This window comes from Poecilia mexicana, unplaced genomic scaffold (assembly GCF_051168715.1).
Source record: "Poecilia mexicana isolate PSO_F unplaced genomic scaffold, ASM5116871v1 scaffold_4, whole genome shotgun sequence".
In the NCBI taxonomy this organism is placed as follows: Eukaryota; Metazoa; Chordata; class Actinopteri; order Cyprinodontiformes; family Poeciliidae; genus Poecilia; species Poecilia mexicana.
This window is the reverse complement of record NW_028263373.1, coordinates 19,296,473-19,320,282: the sequence shown is the minus strand read 5'-3', so window position 1 is coordinate 19,320,282 and position 23,810 is coordinate 19,296,473. Positions and strand designations below refer to the sequence as shown.

General features: G+C 39.2%; 1 protein-coding gene across 1 annotated transcript in view; it reads right to left on the bottom strand.

The window, feature by feature from the left end:
• Window positions 1-4,169: 4,169 nt before the first annotated feature.
• The window catches only part of LOC106919102 (tensin-3-like), a 42,984-nt gene continuing 23,343 nt past the window's right edge, over window positions 4,170-23,810 (bottom strand). The window contains exons 16-27 of the mRNA XM_014989277.2: window positions 23,710-23,778; window positions 13,068-13,212; window positions 11,065-11,522; window positions 9,974-10,057; window positions 9,689-9,820; window positions 8,681-8,776; window positions 8,402-8,479; window positions 7,965-8,042; window positions 7,699-7,867; window positions 7,108-7,176; window positions 6,226-6,255; window positions 4,170-5,772 (exon numbers count right to left, since the gene is read on the bottom strand). Coding sequence (XP_014844763.2) covers window positions 5,631-5,772; window positions 6,226-6,255; window positions 7,108-7,176; window positions 7,699-7,867; window positions 7,965-8,042; window positions 8,402-8,479; window positions 8,681-8,776; window positions 9,689-9,820; window positions 9,974-10,057; window positions 11,065-11,522; window positions 13,068-13,212; window positions 23,710-23,778 — 1,550 coding nt within the window. The 3' untranslated portion in view covers window positions 4,170-5,630. The remainder of the gene's footprint in view (window positions 5,773-6,225; window positions 6,256-7,107; window positions 7,177-7,698; window positions 7,868-7,964; window positions 8,043-8,401; window positions 8,480-8,680; window positions 8,777-9,688; window positions 9,821-9,973; window positions 10,058-11,064; window positions 11,523-13,067; window positions 13,213-23,709; window positions 23,779-23,810) is intronic.

Genomic DNA, 23,810 nt, shown 5'->3' with positions numbered 1-23,810 from the left:
TTGTATGTAGTTGCTGTGCAGAAACCCCACAGCATTTTGCTTGTCACCAGTTTATATAATCCTCTGCTATTCATAGTTTCTGTTAACTATAAATTACACAAGAGAGGTTCTTTATTCTTGTTTGCAAACAAAACAATTAGACCTAACCGACCATGCTTTAAATCACAGTGTTTTACATGGTTTGCATACAAAGACTTTTATAAAATACACCAACGTTTGTGGAAACATTTTATGAAGGAAAATACAGATTTCCGCTTTCTCAGCGCCATGACGTTGGACACACAGAGGTTAGAGTTTTCATCTCAGCTTTTACAACAAAATGTAACCAGCAAAGTTAAAGTATTTTAAATTATTTATGTTCTGAAATACAGATTAAAAGAACCACAACTGCCCGCTATTGTTGTTCTTTCAAAGATTTTAAGATGGTGTGGTGCAAAAACACTGCTGCAGCATGAGTGTGAAGTTATTCTTCCAAAATGGCACATCTTGCAGGTTTTATTTTATAAAGATTTGGTGCTATTGCAAACCTTAAAGGGGACCTATTATAGAAAATTCACTTCATTTTTCATTTGGAACCCTACTGTTTGTAGAAACAATCAAAATGCTAAGTAAAAGCATTTTTGCTGTTTTATGGCAATATGTAAGTTGTCTTTTTGTGTCTAGGAGAACAAGTTGTTTGGACAAATTCCAATCAGTGGGGACTGTACTGCTACCTAGCAAACAAAGTCCAACTCACCTAGCAGCCCAAGCGGAGGTCAAGCACTTTTGGTCAGCTGGTTTTATTGTTATATGCATTGTACAATGGCTGCTGGCAAAGACAAGTGTTTTGTTTATTTTTACTTACCATTCAGAAACTGCTCCTGGATCCTTGATCGTTGTGCAGGAGACTCCACTTTTTCTGCTTCTGGGTCTCACTCAGATTTCGAAGATGGACCATTGTACAATTGTGCATCTGTTTGCAACCATTTTCACGGATATAAATTCCAGTGTAAAAGTTTGGGGTGGAGGGGCGGAGTGACCAGCAGCAGCAGCTTGTTTGGATTTAAAGTGGCAAGAGGCTCTGAAACTGCTCAGTCTGAAAGAGGCTCAAAACAGGCAGAGCTGAGCAGGTTAAATTTCATTATCTGAGAAAGATTTTGTGCAAAAAGTGCCATAAATGCCCCCTATGTGCCTGGAAAATACACAACACTACCCATTTAATAGATATAGTGGCTAATTGTGGGTAGATAATTATACGATTAGGTTTCGAGTCTGTTAATAATTTGTTTTGGTGATGCCTTTAGTATTCTGGTTAAATGGCTCTGTTTCGTACCCCAGAATGGAAATGCATTTAAAACCAGCCAAGGTCATTAAAAAAGTTCTGGGAAACTGCTCTTGTTCCTAAAAAAAGAAAAAAAAAGATTGTTTGTGCATTAAAAAATGCGCTTTTCAATAAACTTACATTGAAACTGTGCTTCTTTGTCAAATACTTTCAGAAATTACTGTGTGTAAAAATTGGCAACTGTTTTAAGTGTCAAAAGCTTATTAAATCATCACTGCTCCTCTTCAAGCTGGTAAATGAAGCAGACACTCTGAAGTTTTTTTGTTTTTTTTTAAATCATTGATTCACTTTAGAACTGTCCAAAAGTAATTATTTAGTGATGCTGCTTCAGTTTTGCTCTGATCAGCTTTTATTTTAAGCATAACATGAAAACTAAAGGAAAATCTGTAATTTTCTTCAGGCAGCCCTGCAGGCACTATCCCCCCTCAGCCCACTAACTTAAAAATAGGAGTGGGATTATTTGTGGGTCGTTGTGGTTTTAGCGTGTGAGACGGAGTGTCTGTGTGTTTGCTTCCCCACCCCCCTTACAGCCAGCAGCGTACTTAGCACGGGCTTTAAATAGCTAACTCAAATAAAATGAGAGGAGACCAGGGATCAGAGGCTGAGAGGGACTCTGTGAGGGAGGCATTCCCAAACGGAAGCCGGCCTTTGGATTTCCAAACAGCATTCGCAGCAAGTAATGCCAGGAATGTGATGTTGTCCAGAAGCTCTGGCCGGCGGCTGTGAAAACCACCTTGCCACCAGGTGCTGGTGTGCTGTCTGACAGGAAGTGCAGCAGGAAGTGCAAATGGAGGGGCAGAAAATGGCGATAGGTGACTCAGCAGATTGAGCACAGTCTCAGGCTGTGTGAGGGGGGGAAGGCAGAACCTCTATCAACCCCGAGAATCTCTGAACCCTGTAAAGGCAACACGACTCCCCCTCCGAAACAACCTCTTTCCCATCCTCTAACTGCTCTTCCTTCTTTTACACACTGTGTTAAATTTCTATTCTTTCTCATTCTTTTTACCTTTTGACGGCCTTCTTTGTGTTCAGGCTGTGGGAAAGTTTCCCGTAATGGTGAGGTCATCCACCAACGAAAGCTACCCCCACCCCTCATTCGCACACACACACACACACACACACACACGCACAAACACACACATGCACATGCATACACCATCACTGCACACCCCCCTTGTCCATGCTGTCCCCCGAAGGCCAGGCAGGACTGGAGGATACCAATACATCCCCACATCTCTGTCCCACTTCCAGATCCCCGGGGCTCCCTGCAGAGACCAGGATCCTGGAAAAGAAAAAAGCCTCATTCAGAACCGCTATCTACTGATTTGGGGACAGACGACCCATCACTCAATCCGCAAGGCACCTGCAGGATGCGTCAGGCATTAAACTCCCAACCCCCATCATCTGTCATGTGCACTCCAGAACATTCTCGTTATCTCTCACACACACAGACATGGGAACAATCTTTGTGGTTTTGCTTAGGAAGCCTGTGGTTCTCTACACATGAGCAGGTTCGTCCTGATTCTCCTCCTTGCTATGAATCCATAGAGGCTGCAAACTACAAACCAGGAAAAAAGTTAAATACATTATAGTTGTTTTAGTATATGCAAATAGTGGCTTCTGACTGCCATCTATTGGTAAAATTGTAAATTACAGCGCTCTGTTAAGAAAGAGTTCACACAAAACGAACCAAACAGCAATTTCAAGACATTTTATTTCTATATATAAAAAAATCATATCCATATTTTATGGTTTCTGTACATTTTCCTCTCCAGGATCACATGCTTTTTTGGACTCAAATATAAGGATTTTCCTTGATTTTTTGTTCTCTGATAGTTTGCTCCTTTAGCCCTGAGAACATTTACTATTTTTCTTTTGAATTTATCATGACATTAAACCATAAAACTCTAAGATAAGCCTGTCATGAGCCAGTTGCTAATGACAACTGGCTCATTCCGCATCATTTATTGGATTGAATAATTCATTGGTCGACCTTGGTTTATAGGAGGACCACACATGAAAACCATGTAAATCGCCTGCACTTGTACAGTGCTTTATCAAATCCTAGGACTCTAAAGCGCTATACACTGCAGTCATATAACTCATACAGACATTCACACACTGAATAGAGCAAGCAGACAGAAGAAAACGCTGCCAAGGACACAATGACTGAGAAGATCAGAGCGGGGGTTCGAACCGGTGACGTGCCGATTACAAGACGAATCCCTACCCCCGATCATGGGGTTCATCACAGCCTGGCACCTCCTCCCAATGCTGGTCATCAGCTTGGTCACACATTTCTGTGGAATGGAGTAGCATTCCTCAACCAGCATTTGTCACACAAGTCTACCAATGTGGTTGTGTTGGTCCCTTTGGCATGAAGCATACATGCAGGCTAAAAAGACTAAAAAGACAAGTGTTCAGTGGGGTTGTGTTGAGGATGGCTGGCAGTGCATTGTGTCCACTTCACTCCTAAGCTGTGAAGGCATAGTTTCTGCTAAATGTTATTCTGTCGAGGTGAGCATTGCTAACTTGAAAGACGGAGTTTGGTGCTGAAGAGTAGAGATCTAAGGTTGTCACTGGTGGCAGAATACAGTCTCAATATTTTTCTGCATTGAGATCATCGCCATTGATGACTGGCGTTATATTTCCAGTAGGAGAGATGTTGTCCCACATCATGACACTGCCTCCACCAAAAGCAGTTTGGAATTGGCAGGAGAAATTTGCGAAGACCTTTTGCATAGCCCACATACTCAACAATGTTGCTATAAATAATGCTGCAGATGATAAATGTGTAGTTCAACACAAATCTAAATTAATGAAAAAAAAAGAGAATCAGACTAGAAAAGGGAATAAAGCAAACCTGTATTTAGATATTAGGAACATATAGTACAAACATATAGTAGAACAATAAAAAAAAAAGTGACCGTTATATGAAATCCTAATGTACAGTATTTCTTAATACACAAAATATCATGGCAAAAAGATTTTTAAACATCTTTAATGAAGGATGACTGTTATATACACAATACATCTTAAGTTCAACCTCACCATTGATGCTGGTTGTTATTAATTTTGATTGACATGAATTGTCCTGTGGTTACCAGGAAGCTGTGGTTTGAGCTGCAGATCTGTTTATGTGCCAAAAACTCTCAAACTGATGTACAAATTATGTTTTAATGTTTTTCACTACTGTATAGAATTAATGACAGTGTTATAAAAAATACATTTTGGTTAAGAGACCTTTGTTTTTAAATTTTACAAAAGCTCAACAAAGAAACGTGACAATTCAAATTCAGATTAAAATTTTTCATCTTGGATATTTATGTCATTGTTGTCTAAATATTCACTGATAATTCGGACAAAAGTGTGGAGCTGCCACTCAGGTAAAAGAAACATGAAGCTATCACTTAGTTTCATGTTTTTACCATAATGTTATAACAATATATATAGTTATCACTTTTTAGCAAATTTTACGTGGACTAACAGAATAAATTATACTGTACAAATATGAAAATTATATTGCTAGAACTATATATTGCTAGAACAATATATATATATATATATATATATATATATATATATATATATATATATATATATATATATATATATTGTTAAAACATAAAAATTTATTCAGGTCTAATAAAAATAAAAGGTAGTTCAGATCTGTTTTTTCGTTTTTGTTTTGCCTGAGTGGCAGTTTCATACGCCTGAAAAAATATGTTTTGAACACAATAAAAATTAAAAAATATGTGTAGCTAGGAATGACAAATCTTTGGAGGAAACAACAGATTATTCATGAAATTGTAGAAAAAATATACAAAAAATGTAAAACCGAGGATCTGATGAATAAGATGAGGCAAAAAGTGACAACTTGATGACAACACCCCACTTTAATGTAAATTAATGTAAAAACTAATATAATTTTAGTAAGTTAGTTTTAAGAAATATATTTTTAATTCCTTTAAATTATAAAATAGTTTAAAAGTCTGGAAAATCTTGCATATACTTTCATATTCAGTGTTTTTTCAAAGCTGGAAGGCACGTCAACACTTCACTTTGCAAAGCGTCTATCCAACAATGTAAGAACAACGATATCAGAGTCTTGGCTCCCTCCTCTGGACGCATATTGCAGTGCAGGCACAAATCATTTTGCAGAAAGAACCAACAGAATCCAGCGTGGAGTGTCAGGGATAAAAGTTTTTTTTGGCTTTTCTACTCAGCCATAATTGTGAAACGACTCAGCAACAGGGATTTGATCCTTGCCCCAGGTTCTCTTTATGCAGCAGATCATCTCCTTGTCCCATCACTTTTTGTGAGATCCAATCATGACTTTTGAGACAAAGTTGACAATGGCACTTGCCGGCTGCTCAGGGTCATGCTCAGCAAATAGATGGCATACATTTTCAGTTTCACTTTGAGATTTTCTGGCAACAAATCCAAAAATCCTGGAAGGAGGAAAGCAAATGATTAATGCAAAATAAAGGGATTGTGCTTTATTTTTGTTGCTTTGTTTTTTCAGCAGTGTACGGTATAAGATAAAAGAGCCTGCAATGTTAGCAAAATTCAAAACAAAAGAAAATCAAAAGAATTTGTGTGTCAAATCACATTAAGAATCGTATTTCTAAATGCCTGCATTAATTATAAACCAACAAATACTGGTGTCAAATACTGGGACTGAATCATACTGTTTAAGGAACCTTTGGCTACCTTTGCTTTCATTTAAATTATTGCATTTATCTTTGTCTTAAAGATTAATTCCTGATATAATAAATTCAAATCATTTAAGAGTGGTTAAAGAGCACGAAGCTCAAAAATGAGAAATAAGAAAAGTGTATGAAGGCAAGAAACAAACAACATGGCACATGCTCCTCACAAAGACTTGTCAAGAATTAACTTACTTGGCTGTGGAGACGCTGTCTCTTGTCCACCTGTTTAGGACAGAAACCACGATTGACATCAGGAATCATAGAGATGGATTACAATGAAATTCATCATCTAGCATTGTGTGCTATTTAAATAACTAAGTTGTTACATTTATTGAAGTCAGTCTTTACCAAGTCAGGTTAAAATAAATTGCAGCATAAACTCATTCATGGTAAATATTGAGGGAGGGAAATGCATTTTATGATCAAGAATTTATTTTATTCTCTATTATCACTTCTGTAATAAAATATTTTTGTAAGATTATTTACATGCCAGAGTTGAACCCTTAAAATTCCTTCACTCCAGAATAAAAAGCTGTTACATATTTATAGGGATAATGATGTATTTGTGCATGCGTAGCTCTGCTACAAGTAGTCTAGCAAGTGGGTTGTCATTAAAATCCAAACAGGCTTAACTGTGCCATGAAAAAATAATGTGTCCCTCTAAAAGTTCTGTTTGCAAATTTTAATATCTGACAAATGAATGCAACTTTTTATATGATGATTGATTAATGGTAGAAAGATAACTAATCCAACCTGGCCTTATAACTGCCACCTGAACATAATATCTCCTTTAGGCAAACTTTGAGGCAACAAATGCTATCAACTGTTTCTGACAATAGCCAAAAAATCTTACTTCATGGAGGATGTAAAAAAGCACAAAAAAAAATGGATGTTCAATATGACGGCACAGCTTCAAATCATTTCTTTGTTGTATTTTTTTTAGCCGGGTGTGTTTCAAATCACTGAAATGATTTGCAGATATTATCAGCGACTGTTATTAACTTTACTAACTGATGCAGATTTTAGTTATCGTTTGGAGGTCATGGCTGCTGTCAGACTGGTGAAATTACTCACTTCCTTCCCTGTGGGTCCAGAGAACAGAATATAACTGTGTTCACAGTGTAGTGTCTCCTGAAGAACAGCCTGCAGAGTCAAACACAGCAACGCATCAGATTTGATTTGCAGTTTCCTTAATCTGAGTTTCTGTGCATCCTTTACGAAAACCCAAAACTATGAAAATTAAGTACAACTGTAAAAGAAAAATTGATATGTTATCGCATAACACATATAACACTATAAAGTATACCATATTATAATATACTATACTATATATATTTCAAACATTGCAGTCGTACTTAGCAAAAATAATTAATAAATAAATAAACCATTCAGAATTCGCATTTTCAACTATTTAAGTTGCTCTGATTTTTACCCATATTTACAATTATGTGCCATTCAATATGAATGACTACTGCGTGACTACTCAATATTCACTCAGTATCCATACAACTGAAAGATTCAAATAAAAGTTGTAAATCACAAAATAAAATCAAGAAATAGTTAACTTTGGGACAAAACATGGCAAAACCTTTCAGCAACCAAGCCGTTTACTTATTCCTAACTGTGACAATTCGGTTGTCAAACTGTTGCCAATCAAACGCTCACTTCCTCTGGTTGTCTGTGAGCGTTATTCCCTGCGCCGACACTTTGAAGTGGACCACGGTGGAGGGAGGTGGAGGGTCCATGGAGAGGGTCAGTGTGGTCGCCTTCTGGACCGCTTGTTGACCCGTCAGAGACTCCAGCTCCACAGAACCCAGGAACCACACGTTGCACGCTAACACCCGAGAACACATTAAATGAGTGTTTCACCAAACATAGGCACAGATGTCTGTTATTTTAAAATACCATTTTATTATCAGTGAATGTTTTACCTGCACCCTGTTTGAGAAGTTCAGCTGCTGAGTTTGTGGCTGTCTGTGTCGGCGCGTCGTTCAGCTCCTCTAAGGGATCTATTGGACACAAACAGCAATGATGTCACACATGAGTCACAATAAAGCATAAAGGTCAAGAAGAAATAAAATAAACATCATGGAAACTGACTAACTTTATTCTGAAAAGTGTCTTAGGAAATTTTCCAGTCTGTGTGAGAGAATTACTAAAATTATTTCTGGTTTCTGTAAGCAAACAAATCTTTAGTATGTTTGTTAAAATGTGTTAAAAATAAAAGTAGAGCACAGAAGTTATTGTTAAATAAAAAAAGGAAGCACTCTACAATAACAACACAGACTAAAATGTAATGTAAGTTTTTGACTGAGACAGAGAAGGTGAACTCTCAGCTCCACCTTCAGGATAAATTGTGGATGTTTACCTCTATCAGGCAGGATGAGTTTACAGGGCAGAGCCAGAGGGGTGATGGAGTGCTGACACACCAGAGCTGTGAGGCTTCCTGTCACAGGAGTGAAAAATTCAATGTTACTAAAAAATATGAGGACAGCTGCAATTTGTCTTTACCACCAGCAGAGGGGGGTAGAAAACCATTTCAAAATATTGGGTTTAATCTGTAGCAGTTTTTTTTATTATTATTATTATTATTATTTATTTAAACAAGTATATAGTGAAGAAAAAAATCTTGGAAAATTATTTTCACCAAAGTACGGCTCATTGGGGCAGCCTTTAAGACGAACTCCTTTGGGTGTACACTCAATCAGGAAGTGCCTCACCAGCTCGCTGGACAGATCTCCCACTGAAAACAAAAACAAAGAACTTAAGAAGGAAATAAAAACTACATTTACAAGTGAAATTTTTATATTAACTTTGATATCTTAGAATATATTTTGTCAATGTTTAAAATAAAGATTCTCATTACACTAAGAAGCTATAAAAAGTGGAAGCTGCTGGAATTTCTGGGATGAGTTTTCTTTACTTGCCATATTTCTGGAGTATTTTTTATATTTTCAAACAAAACTGAGTAGAAAGATGAGTCATAATCTGATGAAGACAAACTTTAATGTTTGGATCACAATTTACACTGGTACGTCGTTGTACAAACACAAATGATAACCATAGCCACACTCAAACATGGAGGAGGCAGCATCATGCTGTGGATTTCCATTAGATAGGACAGTGTTTTTGTTGTTTTTCTTTGTGTCGAGAAAGATGATATCACAAACAGTTTCAAAGATGAACATGTTTTATTCCAAAACTAAACGCTGTTGTCTAACAAGCCGAAGAGAAAGATTGATTTAAATAAAAGTTATAGAAAAAAAAAAAAACCAGAAGAAAATCCAAGCCAGAGTCCAGAACTAGACCTTACAGAAAATCGGCTGCACCATTTAAAAAGAAGAGATTTCCTCCCAATCTGATGGAGTTTCAAACTGAGAGTGGGTAAATGGTGACAAGTCAGGATCACAAACTGTTGGCTGAATGCTAAAATTTAATCAGAAGATGCTTCAACAAAGCACTAGGTAAGGTGTTGCTAATGCAGCAGCATTTTTTAAATATATGTTTCCCCCTTAACAGATGTTAGTCATACAAGGACATGAATCATATTAAAAGTGAAAAAAGATTTTAAATGGTTCCTCATTATGATTTTTCACATCCAAGATCCGCTATAAAATTGCAAAACCATGCATTAGTTCTAAGGTAATCCAATCACCTTTTTTACTGTGGTGTACCACTGAGGGAGGAGGCGTGGCCACCTTCATGGCCAGTCCGTACGCCCCGCGAAATGAATGGCTGTCTCTGACGATGAACGAACCGGGCTCTTTGTCCTTCAGCACCGCGATGGCTAATCAGAAGGTCAACATAGGGAGGAAGCAGTGAAAGGCTACAGTTAAAATCACATTCATAGTGAAAGAGGAAGAAAAAAAAACTTTACACAGAGGTGTATTATACGCTCACTGGAGGCCGCCTGGCTTTCTGCTCCAAGACCAATATTTACCTTGGTCTCTGGAAATGTCGGGCTTGTACCAGAACTTGGACGTGTCCTGAACAAACTTCACAGTGTCCTGCTTACTGCCAGAGTCTGTAGGGCACAAATCAGAGCTTGGCGTTAAGTTTCAGGATGATGATGATGGGTAAAAGTGAGGAGGAAAGATCAGACAGATTCTCAAAGTCTGGACAGGTGGTGAACTGGGATCATTTTAAGTTTGGCACAAATGATCAAACATGTTAAATTGACGGCATTCGGTGTCATTGACACCCTTTTGAAATTTACAGAAAATTTATTTTATGAAGCTTTGCTCTATCTGGGCAGACTTTATTCTTCTTTTTTGTTTTATTTGACTTGACTTTTATTTGACTTTATTTGACATCTCATTCAGTCGCGTGTATCTGCGATCTCGTTCTTTCGGTCACTACCCAAAGTTCGCGACCACAGACAAAGGTAGGAACTTAAATCGACCGGTAAAAGAAGAGCCTCTCGCCTTTCTGCTCAGCTCTCTCTTCACCGCAACAGATTGGGACAGAACTTGCATCAGTGTAAATGCTGCACAAATCCAACAATTGATCTCCCTCTTCATTTTTTCCTTATTCGTGAACAAGATCCCAGGATACTTAAAACACCTCTACTTCTGGCTAAAGACTGTGGTCTTGGATTTGGAGGCACTGAGCCTAATCCCAGCCCCTTCACACTCGGCTGTGAACTGCTCCAGTGAAAGCTGAAGATTACAGTCAGATAAAACCAATAAAACCAGAAATATTTTTAGGTAAGATTTAAGGGATTGAACAGGTCAGCAAAACTAGGGGATAAAGGTGTACGACTTATCTCTTAGACAAGTAAAAGACAAGAAAAGAAGTGGCAGGACTCTCTCTTCCCCTAACTTATTGTGCTTCGCTCAACTTACATACTTTATTGGAAAACTTATGTTGCTAAAAGTTTTACCTACAAGTACATGGCATCATATGTTTGGAGAACATAGGTATAGGACCTTAAGTAGAGTTTTAATATAATTTGGGTTTAATAAACACAGATCAGAAGAAAAACAAATCAAGCGTGATGCCGAATTGAGACCAAATGAGACTTAATAGTACCTGCTCTGGGTGACGAGGCCCCACTGAGTCCTCTGAATGGATCTGAGGTCAGGGACGACGACAGGGGGATACTGAGGCTGCTGCCGCTGCGCGGGCTGGAGAACCCGCTCAGAGAGGGGGATCGTGAGCCCAGCTCTCCCACCTCACCTGTTCTTCTCTTCTCCGGCAGTAGGGGAGCGATCCCTGCATCTCCCCCAAGATTCAGATTCCCGAGTCCCTCCACAGCTTCCAGCAGGCTGTGCTCCAGGCCGCCGTTTCCCAATAACAACAATGAGGACAAGTCTGTGCTGTCGGTTCCACTGCGGTCCCCCGAGCTCCCTCCCCGGCCCCTCTGAGCGCCCCGTGGGGAACTGTGAGCATTAGGAGAGCTGAGAAGTAGCGGGGGTGTAGACTGGGGAGGATGGGGCGAGTTCAAGGAGTTTGGTGTCCGGTTGTGCCACACAGGAGGTGGAGTGGAGCTGCAAGTAAAGATAAAGATACAACATGGCTCAAAATATTTTTTTCACATAATAATTTAAGAAGCTATCTAAAAATTGGAGAACCCTTGACACAGATTCCCTGTTTAGGAGGGCTGTAGAAGAAAACAAACTGAGCTTGGTTGTGGGTGCAGTTCTCCGACAAATATTCAGGCTTTAGGTGATAAGAATTTAAAACACACATACAAATAATCCATGCATGCAGAATTGTTACAGCCGTAGTCTGTATTGTCCGTAAAAGATTCTGATAATAATTAAGCTGTTTTTAATGTCAGGACTTTATTTTATATTTTAAGCTTCCTCTTATGACTGTGCACAGCATAAAAGTATTGTGTCAAACCCGTTTGAGTTGAATGACCTACACATGGAAACAACCGCATTGTCTCAGGTGAGACATGTGAAGCTGCAGAGGCCAAAGGTTCACAGACGCATCTGAAAACTAGCCTGATGATTTTGAATTTCTGTTGAAGCTGCAGATCATAATCAGCTATATGAATCAACGGGGCCAACGAGCTCTGTGTCAACAACCTGGACTACTGCTGGTCCAGGAATGGTGAAGCCTGTTTATAACCATAAGTCATGGTTTTATTTTGCAGCGTGGGTGGTAATAACACTCCTATATTTGTTTTTTTTTTTTTGCTGAGATAAAAAGACATATTTGAATAGCAGTTGAAGCAGCTGAAAGAATCCGGCTTTTGTCTGAGGCGGATTCTACCTTGAGGTATGCGAGATTAACAATCAAATATCAATGCGAAAGATATCAAAGCACAAAGGTCATCGCTGCATCAGAGGGTGCTGAACTCCAATTGTAAAGGAATGCTGGGACAAAATATTTGGTGAGCTATTATGTTTCAAATGCATTTACATCATGTCATGGATTGTATCTGTGCATGCCGGTAACATATTTGCTCAGTCGGATGAACTCTGTCTGAACTCTATGCCCACGCTTGATGTAAATTTTACTGACTTAGGTGCTAAAGCTCAAAGAGAGCGGTGAGAACATCATGATGACACAGAGAAGAGAGAGGAAAGTGTTTTGGTAAATAATGCAATGACAATTGTTGTCATTGCATTATTGTGCAGTACTAAATAAGAACAAGTTGCTAAATAAACTACTACATGATTAACAAAGACTAAAAAGTTACATTTATAAGCAGTCCTTAAAACTGGCTATATCTGTCTTTGTCAACCTTACATGTATTTTATTTTTTCCTTCTTATACTTCATTTACTCAATGGTTTTTTTTTTGTTTGTTTGTTTTTTTTCTCAATCTAACTAGTCAGGGTCCATCTAAGCACCATAAGATAACCACTGTTGCAAGAGGCTACTGTCAAAATTTGACTATTCCTGTTTTAAATTCTAGTCCTTGGTGCATGTGAATGCTACAACGGTGTATATTCATCACCACATCCTGGATTGTTTACTATTTTCCAACCCTTATCGGTCTGCATCTCCTTTCTGGATAAATCACAAAATAAATGTTCACTTTATGACTCAGGAACGTCTTCTTATTTTGAAGACCTTCACCTGTCTGTGTGTTGGAGGGGGCTGCTAGTTGACACTGAGCTCATGGAGCCAAAGATCCTCTGTGTGACGGGCACATCCGATCGGAACAGATCTCCGTCTGCGGAACCACCAGAGTGGTTCATGCCATCCAGGAAACTTCTGGGTTCTGAGCAAGAGGACAAATAGAAAGCAGAATCAATTTAATACTTTAGACATCTAAACAAAAAACAACTAGTTTATTTTTGGATTACAGTTGGAGAGAATCAAAACACATTTGTCATGTTTTACAGTACAAACTTCTCGCTCATAAGGGACATAAGCAGCAACGAATAGCTTCATTTTTCAGATCTGCCGTTGAATTCAGCAGATCCTGCATTGCAAGATGTGCTTTTGTACGAAGCAGAAGCTGAACTGGTGTGCGGCTGTCAGGACATACATGCAAACATGACGTCCTGATTGTGTCATTCCGCAAACACACAGACGAGCCTCCTCAAGCTAAAGAACAGGATCCGTGAAGCACCATGAGTCACGGGGAAAACAGTCATTCATTATAAAGGGCTTGTTGTTTGGCCTGCTGAGCCTCCTCACTTCAGCCCCTCCTCCCTCCTGACTTCTGCTCCGTGTCTCTACTGCAGTGCAGGAGGTGCAGGAGTTAGCTCGCTGCCAGCTGTGTTAACTGAACAGGCAACATCATTTCGAGGGGATTTCATAATAACACTAACACTGAATGCACATAATGCAAATCCAAATAATGCTCTTGTGTACTTAGTGTGTATATACATTGCATGCACACGTGGAAAGTAATGGCATAAAGTAGATTTGTGCTTTAGATTTTAGTGTTAGTTAGGATTCTTTGGTCGTCAAATTCCAGTCCTTCAGCAGAACAGCGTGGTATGATGGCAAGTCAGATATTTCATTCAAGCGAAACATTTTGAGGTTATTTGCATAAGCTGCCTGTTTTAGTAGTTCATTGCATTTTTATGATTTTTTGAAACTACAGTTAGTTACATTTTGTTTGATTTTTCTACCTGTAAATGATCTAACCACAAATTGCAACTCAGCTATGCCTTCAAATTGATGACCTAGCTTAAGTGAAATAAAAAAGATACTTTAACAAATGAATGAAAATGAATTATTTAATTTATGACTAATTAGTCTTTTTATTATTCATTGGAATACTGTAAATTAAAATAAAGAATGGATTTTATATAAATCCCCGGATACATCACATGGCTTATGGCTTGTATGCAACTTGGAAAGTTGTTGATGTTGATGCTTGGAGGAAACACATTAAACCAAAGGGGAGGAGAGCATCACAATTCCTCAAACATTCCCACAGTCTCTGTCACTTTTTTTCCCTCTTGGGATTGCTCCTGGAAAGCAGCTGAGCTTCTTCTTTTTTCTGAGTTCCCATGGATCATTTTCCTCACTGGTGTTTGTCACATCTCCTGCTTATTCTCTGCCAAATGACATTTCTACCAAACCTGCTGCCTCAGTGATGAGCAAATAACTTATAAGACAAGGTGTCAGTGCCATCTTGCAGCATAGACCATGTATTATTTTCTTTTTCTAAATGTACTGGGTAATCTGTAGAACAACTTAAGATTTGATGCACACGGACACTCCCCAATGTGATCAATCTAGAGTATGGCCTCAAAAACTTGCAGCCGAGCAGCAGTTTTGGAAGTCTGAATATATACTGTATATGTGGATCCCAAACTTTTTAGTCTTTTTTGTTAAAAAAAGCATTGTTTTTAGTCCACTCGACAATTATGCAATACTTTATGTTGGTAGTTCACATAAAATATAAGACAAGTTTCTTACTGAATGAAAACTTGTGCAAGCGATTCTACATTTACTTTTTGTTAATGGAGTAAGCTGAAAAATTTGCAAAAGTTCTATTTCTTCTAAATCATCCGATTTAGTTATTTTAACTTCACAGTAAATGCATAGCAATGTTCAGAATTAAGACCGTTTCACATCCACAACAAGAACCCCAGTATTGAAACTGCACAGATTTCTCTTCACTTTGAGTGAGCACAAAGCCTCTCTTCAGTTTACGGTCAACTTATGAAAAACCTTTTCCAGATGACACTGACCCATGTGGGCTCGTCTGCCAACCACCAGCAGCAACAGCCCCAGCCCACAACACATGCACATACTTTCTGCATCGCAGAGTGATGGTACCGTGGCTCTGACTACAAAAGGGGGCATACCTTCACGCTCGGCATGAAGATAGTTACTATTTATCAAAAGAGAAGGTCATCTGGGGATCTTCGCATCTGATCACACTTCTTGTTGACCAAAAAGAGAAGTGAATTAAATAATGGCATACAATAAGCCAATAATACATGAGCAGCGACGCTGGGCAAACAGCCCACAGACCACAGGAATGTGGGTACAAGCACTTGCACTCGCACTGAGGCTAAAACTGAGCCCGCATGACCATCTTACAGCTGTTTATATCTGTCACATTAAAAAAGTGAATGTTTAAAGAGGAGAATTAAAACAAAAGAGGGGGAAATCAGCTACTGCTTCCCAAACACACTTGTGCTATATATCTAAACTTCTGTCCTTAGCAAAAAAAAAAAGAAAACAAGTGAGTTTTTGCAAAAGCTGCTTAGAAGTGAAAAAATATCCATGACAAAAGGCCTGAGGCCAGGGTGAGCAGTTCCAGACCTGAAGGGCCACAACCATCTTTAATGGTTGTTGTTGATTTAAAATGAATTAGTCATTAGTAAGCACCTGCAGAACATGTTGAGGGCACACTTCAAGAAGGACAAGGTGGTTCTACTGGTGTCTATTTAATGTTAGCTATGAGCTCTGTGATGTATAGAATGGGAGGTTTATCCACTAAAAGAGGGAGCAAACAAAAGCAACACTGAAAGTTGCATAATACATTCAACATAATGAAGACTTAAAGGAAACTGTGTGTTTAGAGAGAGGAGTGAGTTGGTAAGTTAAGAACCAAATAATTTATCTGCAGGTTTTGAATAGTCTGTCCTGAAAAGGACAGGACTGCTTGTAATTCATGATTTATTGTTTAACAACAGACCAAAGTGTTGAATTTCCACAACTCTCCCACACATTCCTGATTTATTCAGGAATTCCAGTCATTCAATAGCGGGCTGTTTTATTCTTCTCCAGAAAAAAAAAAAGACTTATCAGAGAAGTATAAGCAGGAGAAGCAGCTTCAGATAAGTTATGCTCTCTGAAGAGAGAACATAATCATTTCTGTAGTGCTGTTAAGACTCAACAACACAAAGAAAGGAAGGAAGGAAGGAAGGAAGGAAGGAAGGAAGGAAGGAAGGAAGGAAGGAAGGAAGGAAGGAAGGAAGGAAGGAAGGAAGGAAGGAAGGAAGGAAGGAAGGAAGGAAGGAAGGAAGGAAGGAAGGAAGGAAGGAAGGAAGGAAGGAAGGAAGGAAGGAAGGAAGGAAGGAAGGAAGGAAGGAAGGAACTGGTTTTTGAAAAGATGCTTAGAAGTGAAAGAATCACTTCTAAGGAAGGAAGGAAGGAACAAAGGTTACAAGAGAGTACATTAAAGAAATGAAGGGAGAAGAGACATTGAAGAAAAGCGCAAAGGACAGAATGATGAAAGAAAAGGTATAGAGGGCACAAGGAACAACTGAAGAAGGGAGGACAGAAGAAAGGAAAATGGAAGGAAAGACTCAAAGAAGAACAACACCATTTAGATAACAAGATGCAGAATAAAATCTAGAAATAAAAATTATTTTCATGGTCTAATTTTGTTTTCCATGCAATTACAAGCCTAGAAAGTATTTCAATCCAATTCCATACGTTTTCCAAAATGTCGAAGCAACCTGTAGCATTAGATATAAAATACCAGTAACAAGAACAAGCAAAATAGATCTGCAAGTGATCCGAGTCACCTGAAATCTCTCCACCGCCAGATGTATAGAGGCACAAATGGAGGAAGAAGGTGCTTCAGCTGGATCACTTCAGCTAGAGAGACTAGATGTCCATGCCTAAAGAAAATGAAAACCCGATTCCAGGTCTCAAAATTGCAGCTGGGAAAAACATTTGGCATATAAAAATAACCAACTTGGAATATCGGGCATTGATTGCACTGATTCATCGGAAAAAGACATTTCTGTTGACCTGCATTCCTCACTATAAATGGCTCTGACTATTTAAAAGTAACACAAGACATTAAACCCAAAAGTTAAAGCAAGATGTGTTTTTACTTCTTCTGTAAGAACAGCTAAACTACGAATATCTGCATGAAAACGTCGTGCCTTTGATTGGCTGTGACATCTCTGTCGGTAGCCTTCACCACAGTAAGCACCCCAACGAAAACAAGAAAGGCTTTTTCAAAGCAATCAAGGTCAGTAGAGCAGAAATAAAAAGGGGGGGGAACGGCCCCTCTTTGTTAACCACTAATACATCAGCTCACGATGGAGGCCAAAATAAGCCCTTAACAGGATGAGATCATGAACGCAGCAGTGGAACAAACCACCTCATCCTACCAGCAAATATGAGATGTCAGACAGGCTGCAGACGGTGCTATCCAGGAGAATGCAGACTGAGGTAAGTGGTTTTTTTTTTTCTTTTTTAATGTGCACAAAACAAATGTAAAAAAAAAAACTGGTTCTTAAAAATATTGTAAAATGCTAGGAAAAGGTGAAAAATTACAGTTGTTTGAAGATGCCAGAGGCCTGTGTACCTACTTCTCCAGGCAGTTTCTCAAGGACAAACAGTAGAGCACAGAAAAATAAATACAATAAGCAGATAAATGTCTGAAAATACCAATTTCACTGAGAAATCATAGCTTTAACAGGCAGCCCAATAAACTTTTAAGCTTTTTGCCACTCATGTGGGCGTGTACATACCAAGAGATGCAGTCATGATGGTGACAGCCCCAGAAGTTATCCCGTTACTGGCCGGTTGTTTCAAAACTTCCAGGGTGTCTCACCTTCCTGTTGCTTTTTCTGCTACCACCCGTTGGGAATGAATTCTTCCCTTTTTACCCCGAGCGTCCTCCTCCTTACTCAGCACTGCCTTTTAAAAGCCAGCCTGAGCTCCACTCGCAGAAGAGATCTTAAGTTTTTGAAGCCGGGATAGGTTTTTTCTCCCATCCACAACTCCTTTCATCCCCCAGATGGAAAAATAAGCCCCCCATTTGTTCTTGCAGTGTTGTGACGCCACTCGACTTCTGGGTTTGTATGGAGGGAGGGACAGAAAGAGGGAGGCGGGGAGGAGGTGTATGGAATTTCTTCCTCCTCCTCTCTTCCTCCATCCCTCCCTCTGTTTTACTGACCACTGAGCATTGTTCCTGCTGGGTCACTGCGAGAGTTTTCCCCCAATCAGAGCGGATTCCAGCAGGGTCAGGGGTGACATGTGGCCTTTTATGGAGCAGCGACAGCGACAGGAGGTGGTGGGGTTTGTAGGGCTTCAAAAAGGCCCCTCTGTCCAGGCATGTGTGTCCACTCCCACCATCTGCTCTCCACAGACACGGAGGACAAAGGCATGCAGACACTTTGACACTGACTCCTGCCATGCGTCTTGTCTTCGCATGTCATAAATTAAAGAGAGGAGCTGGAGATGAATTGAGTTATGCTGTGTTTAGTTTAGTTTTTAGTGAAAGCATGTGCCTCCTTTTAACCTTGGTGTCACAGGAAACGAGCTGACATGGATGTCAACATGTTGCATCTGTTCCTAAAGTTATAAAAATAGTCACCAGCATGTTTACATTTCTGGAGAGAAACTGAAATCAGTTGGAAAACACACTGGAAGATGGAGAAATGAGGAGCAGTAGCCTAAATATGCTTCCTGAGGTTACCTTTAATGTTTTTTGCTTACCCTGTGACACTCAAATCCAAGTTACAAGCAGAATTAGCTGCCTTATTCTGTCAGGAAATTAAGAAAATAAAAAGTTCGAATGACATTTAAAGTTGTTCGTTGGAGCAAAATGATTAGCTGTAAGAGGACAAGTTTTGGAATGCTTTTATTTATGATTAATTAATTTTCCCATAACAATTCAGAGAAGATTCTTGCATTAGTAAGATTGCCCTACCACCTTCCCTTTTCTCTACTCAACCTGGGAGCTTTAACTACCAAGACATGCCAAGCTATGAACATAGAAAGGAACCATACACAGTTTTTTATTGGCTCCCTGGTACCAGATTATGACTCAGAAAATTAACATTTTTAATCCTCCACCTTTGATGGAACTCTGTCATTCAGCCTTTGTTTCCAGTAGAAGAGATGACGTATCCAAGTACCCTGGGACCCTTAAAGATAGGGTATAAAGCTTTCCAGGCATGCCTCACTTAAAGAAGACACTAAGACAGACAAAGCACATGCTGGAGAGATTAAATAACCCTTATGTCATAGGAATTCCAAGACTGAACTGAAGAGTATAGTTGGACAGAGGGGTGTCCCTCTTTGATATGTTTGTTTTCTTTGCACTCTAACCAAAAAGAGGTGAAAGACACTAGATGAATGGGCTGTTTAATTTTATTCCTAGCTTTTTGGTGAATTTGCTCCTCCTCAAGGGACAACGAGGTGAGGAGCTCGGTCATCCGAGAGGGACTCAGAGTAGAGCCGCTGCTCCTCCATGTCGAGAGGAGCCAGTTGAGGTGGCTCGGACATCTGGTAAGGATGCCTCCTGGACGCCGCCCTGGTGGGGTGTTCCGGGCACGTCCCACAGGGAGGAGGCCCCGGGGAAGACCCAGGACACGCTAGAGGGACTATGTCTCTCAGCTGGCCTGGGAACGCCTTGGGGTTCCCCCGGAGGAGCTGGAAGAAGTGGCTGGGGAGAGGGGAGCCTGGACCTCCCTTCTGAAGCTGCTGCCCCCACGACCCGACCCCGGATAAGCAGAAGAAAATGGATGGATGGATGGATGGATGGATGGATGGATGGATGGATGGATGGATGGATGGATGGATGGATGGATGGATGGATGGATGGATGGATGGATGGATGGATGGATGGATGGATGGATGGATGGATGGATGGATGGATGGATGGATGGATGGAAGCCTTTAAATTCAGGACATTCAGGTCATCTGTAGAACTACTTCTGTCGTCATGACGTTATAATATCAACTAGCAGCAACTGCATGATTTTAAAGTGTTTTACTGTTATATATTATATGTTAGGACTTTATTTACATATGGTTGAAGGCAAAAAATACATAAATAATGTTTCTTTCCTAGTTTTGCTTTCCATGTAAAAGAATCCATCATACAGAACAATCTTTTACCTCCAGCTACTAATCCATCATAGCTGTTTAAAAGATAACTTGGCAGCAAAATATTTTCTGGGTTAACATTACAATTTATTGAGTTAACATTATTATTGTTATTTATTGTGTATTATGCCTTTTTAATCTCAGGAAAAAGCATCTTTGATTGAGATATGGATCTCACAGGGGTGACACAATTACTGCACCATAAAACATCCCTACAGATTGGCACTTGAAGCTTCTAGGGCCCTTGAGCTACCTCTCATTTATTACAGACAACAATTCAAACCATCTGAAGAAGTCTGCGCTGAGACTTTCACCTGACCTTTGACCAGTTAAGTTCAGACAGTCAAGTATTTGCCTGAGAGAGCCATCTGCCTTTTGCTAGATCTCATCTACATTCCTGCCACTGCACTCTGCTTCCTCTGGCTGACCACTTCTGCATATCACTCTTTATTTTGATGTGACCATAAGTACACAATGGAAATTGAGTTGTGTAACGGTTCAGAGTTGCATTTGTGCTGTCATGTACACAGGGAAGTACACAAGTGAAGCAGGGTTTTGGTTTGATTCACATTTGATGGTACTATGAAAGTGTCAGCTGTAAATTTTTATATCTTCAGCGGTCATTGGGCGAGAGGCGAGGTTCACCCTGAACAGGTCGTCAATCCATCATAGAGCAACACAGAGACACACAGGACAAACAACCATGCACACACACTCTATAACTAAGGACAATTAGAGAGATCAATTGATCTGATAGTCATGCTTTTAGACTGTAGTACCCAGAGAGAACCCACATCTCCACAGGGAGAACATGCAAACTCCATTCAGAAAGACCCCAGACCAGGATTCAGATCCAGAGTCTTGCTGCAAAGCAACAGCTGCTTATGAAGGCTAACATTTAGAGGTAATAGATATAATATAAATCATATTTAACATTAAATTTTCCACTTTAACCTTAGCTCACAAAACAACCTTCCAACTACAAGCAAAAATGCAAAACAAAACATTGCAAACAAAAGAAAGAAAAACATGTGCTAATCAAACTGTCTGCAACATTTGCCTTTAATGGCATGATTATCTGTTTAAAAAAAAGGTACTATAAAGCTATGAAAAAAAATCTAGTTTGTAATGAAGACGGTTTTAGCTAAAGTAGGGACCTCTACCAACTTCTGAAATTGATATAAGTTCCATCCAGACCAAATAAACCACTTTGAAATGATATAATAAAGAGTTAAATTTAAAAATAGCTGCTTTTCTTCAGCATGGTACAAGTTAAACATTTTATTTTTGTTTTGTTTATATTACAATATGTTACATTACTACATTATATTGCAATATGACAAGAATAATTTCTTTGAGTGTATTCGTTCATAAATGGTAGTTCAACAGTGTGATTAACTTACACTTTTTTCACTTTTGTTTCCTTATTTTTGATTCATATCATATGGTTGGATTTTGTTGAAATGCACATTCCTAACTGTAATATATATTATAGGACTGAAAATGGTTATACATTTTAAATCATGTGAAATTCAGGCCTGACCGACTGAACTGCCCTCTAACTACTACCAGAAATGCAAAACATTACACTAATCTGCTCATCTCTATATGTCAGCAAAAAAGAAACCAATGCATTTAACAGCATCATTAACAGTTATTGCAACAGTTAAAATATTTTTGGCTTATACAACTGAAATGTTGTAGCTTTAACCTTTGTTCAAGAATAGTGTTTTTCAGTGTAAGGCTTAGATTGAGCAAAACTCAAAGAAAAAGTTAACTGTAAGCTCAAATAAAAGAGCTCTTTGTCTTTAGTTCATAGACGTGCAGCCGTGGCACAATTTATAATGACTTAAAATAAAATGACAATTATTTAAATGGATAATCTTACTGCTCCTGGCGAGACACAGCAAATTATTTCCCAGACAGCTGTTTGCATTTAATGTGGGAAACAGGAAACTGTTGTCTGAGTCCCAAAATGTCAGCAACCAAAAGACATTTTGTGCCCTTTTGTTTCACAGGGAGAGAAAATCAGGTGCTTTTCTGTTCTGTCTTTCAACAACTCTCCCTCTATCCTATCGGCCCCTGCTCCACCGAACATGCTTACAACAAAGCAGAACTGCCCTTTAAGGGGGCAAACTGTTCAAAACACACAGAAAAAAGGGCACTAGGAATAGCATGACCATTAATATCAGCAAAACATTCAACCTAACTTTAGTGCAGAACAACAGTGTCTCAAATCAGATATAAGCTCCGACCTCTGAAAGACAATCGTGTTTTTGACACTACAGTAAATTCCTGCTGCAGCTGTGAGCTGAATATCTGCTCAAGCAGGATGTTCAAACAACAACAGACCCTCCCCTCTTCTCCTGTACCCTCCCTGAACAGGACACGAGTGGACATCCTGTCAGCAGAGCTCCTTTCCTCTGTTAGCTATTATTAGCAGGAATCCAGCCTCAGCTTATCCCACAGGGCCTTAGCGGGCTATGCAATCCCATCTCTGAAATTATTGAAATGTCTAATCCTAATTGATTAAAAATAAGTCTGCCTTTGAGTCACCAAAATCAAAAAGTCATGTTCACATGTCCAGCCAGTAAACACAAACTCCAGACAATGTGTGTGTTTTTGGTGTGTTAAGCCATAAGGACATTCCAACCCTCTCCTGATCCTTGTTCATCTGAAATCAAGAGATTAACTCTTAATCAGACACACACAATCATACACGAAGCTTTACAGAAGTACTCATGAACTTTTCTCTCTTTTTTTTTTATCCCATTAAATGAACAAGCTATAATGTATTTTATTTGGTTTTAATGTGATAGACCAAGACAAAGTGGCGCATCATTATCAGGTGGGGGAAAAAGTGGGAGAATCTGTTTGTACGTGACGTCAGCTACTTATCAGGCACTATAAATCTGATCCTTACAGAAGAGCGGCAAGAAGAAACACATTGTTGATATCCCACATTAAAAGTGTCAAAGTACATGAAAGGGACACAACAGTGATGACAGTAACACGTTACTCTAATATGACCACTTTCTACTTAATGGGTTATTATTTCCAAACCAGTAATCAGATTAAAATAATGCATCCAAGTCATTGTGCGTTACAATTTTTGACTCTTTCCTTTGTAAAAAATTATATTTGCTTCCTTCTTGTGTCACGGTGAGTGGCGTTACATAGGTGACAAGTCATGTTTTCAGCATGATGACAATTCATGTTAACTGGGGGTAATTTTGTCATATGTACTGCAGAGTCTGTTCCATGGATGGATGGAAAGCAGATTGGAAGGCAACTTTACATAAAAAGCCAAAGGAACGTAGACATGCAAATTTGAGGAAGATGGTATCAAATCCGCAACAAAGTGAAAAAGTTCAGGGAATATGGGTAATTTTATGTGAAGTGCTGCATCTTGCCAAGTATTCATTTTGGGGGGGGAGAAAAAAATTACCTTGTGTCCAGCTGTGTTGGTCCCACTGTCTGCCAGCACCGAGTTGGGAAAACTCAGAGAAATGTTTCACTAGAAAGAAAAGGGAAAAAAAACTGATAAGA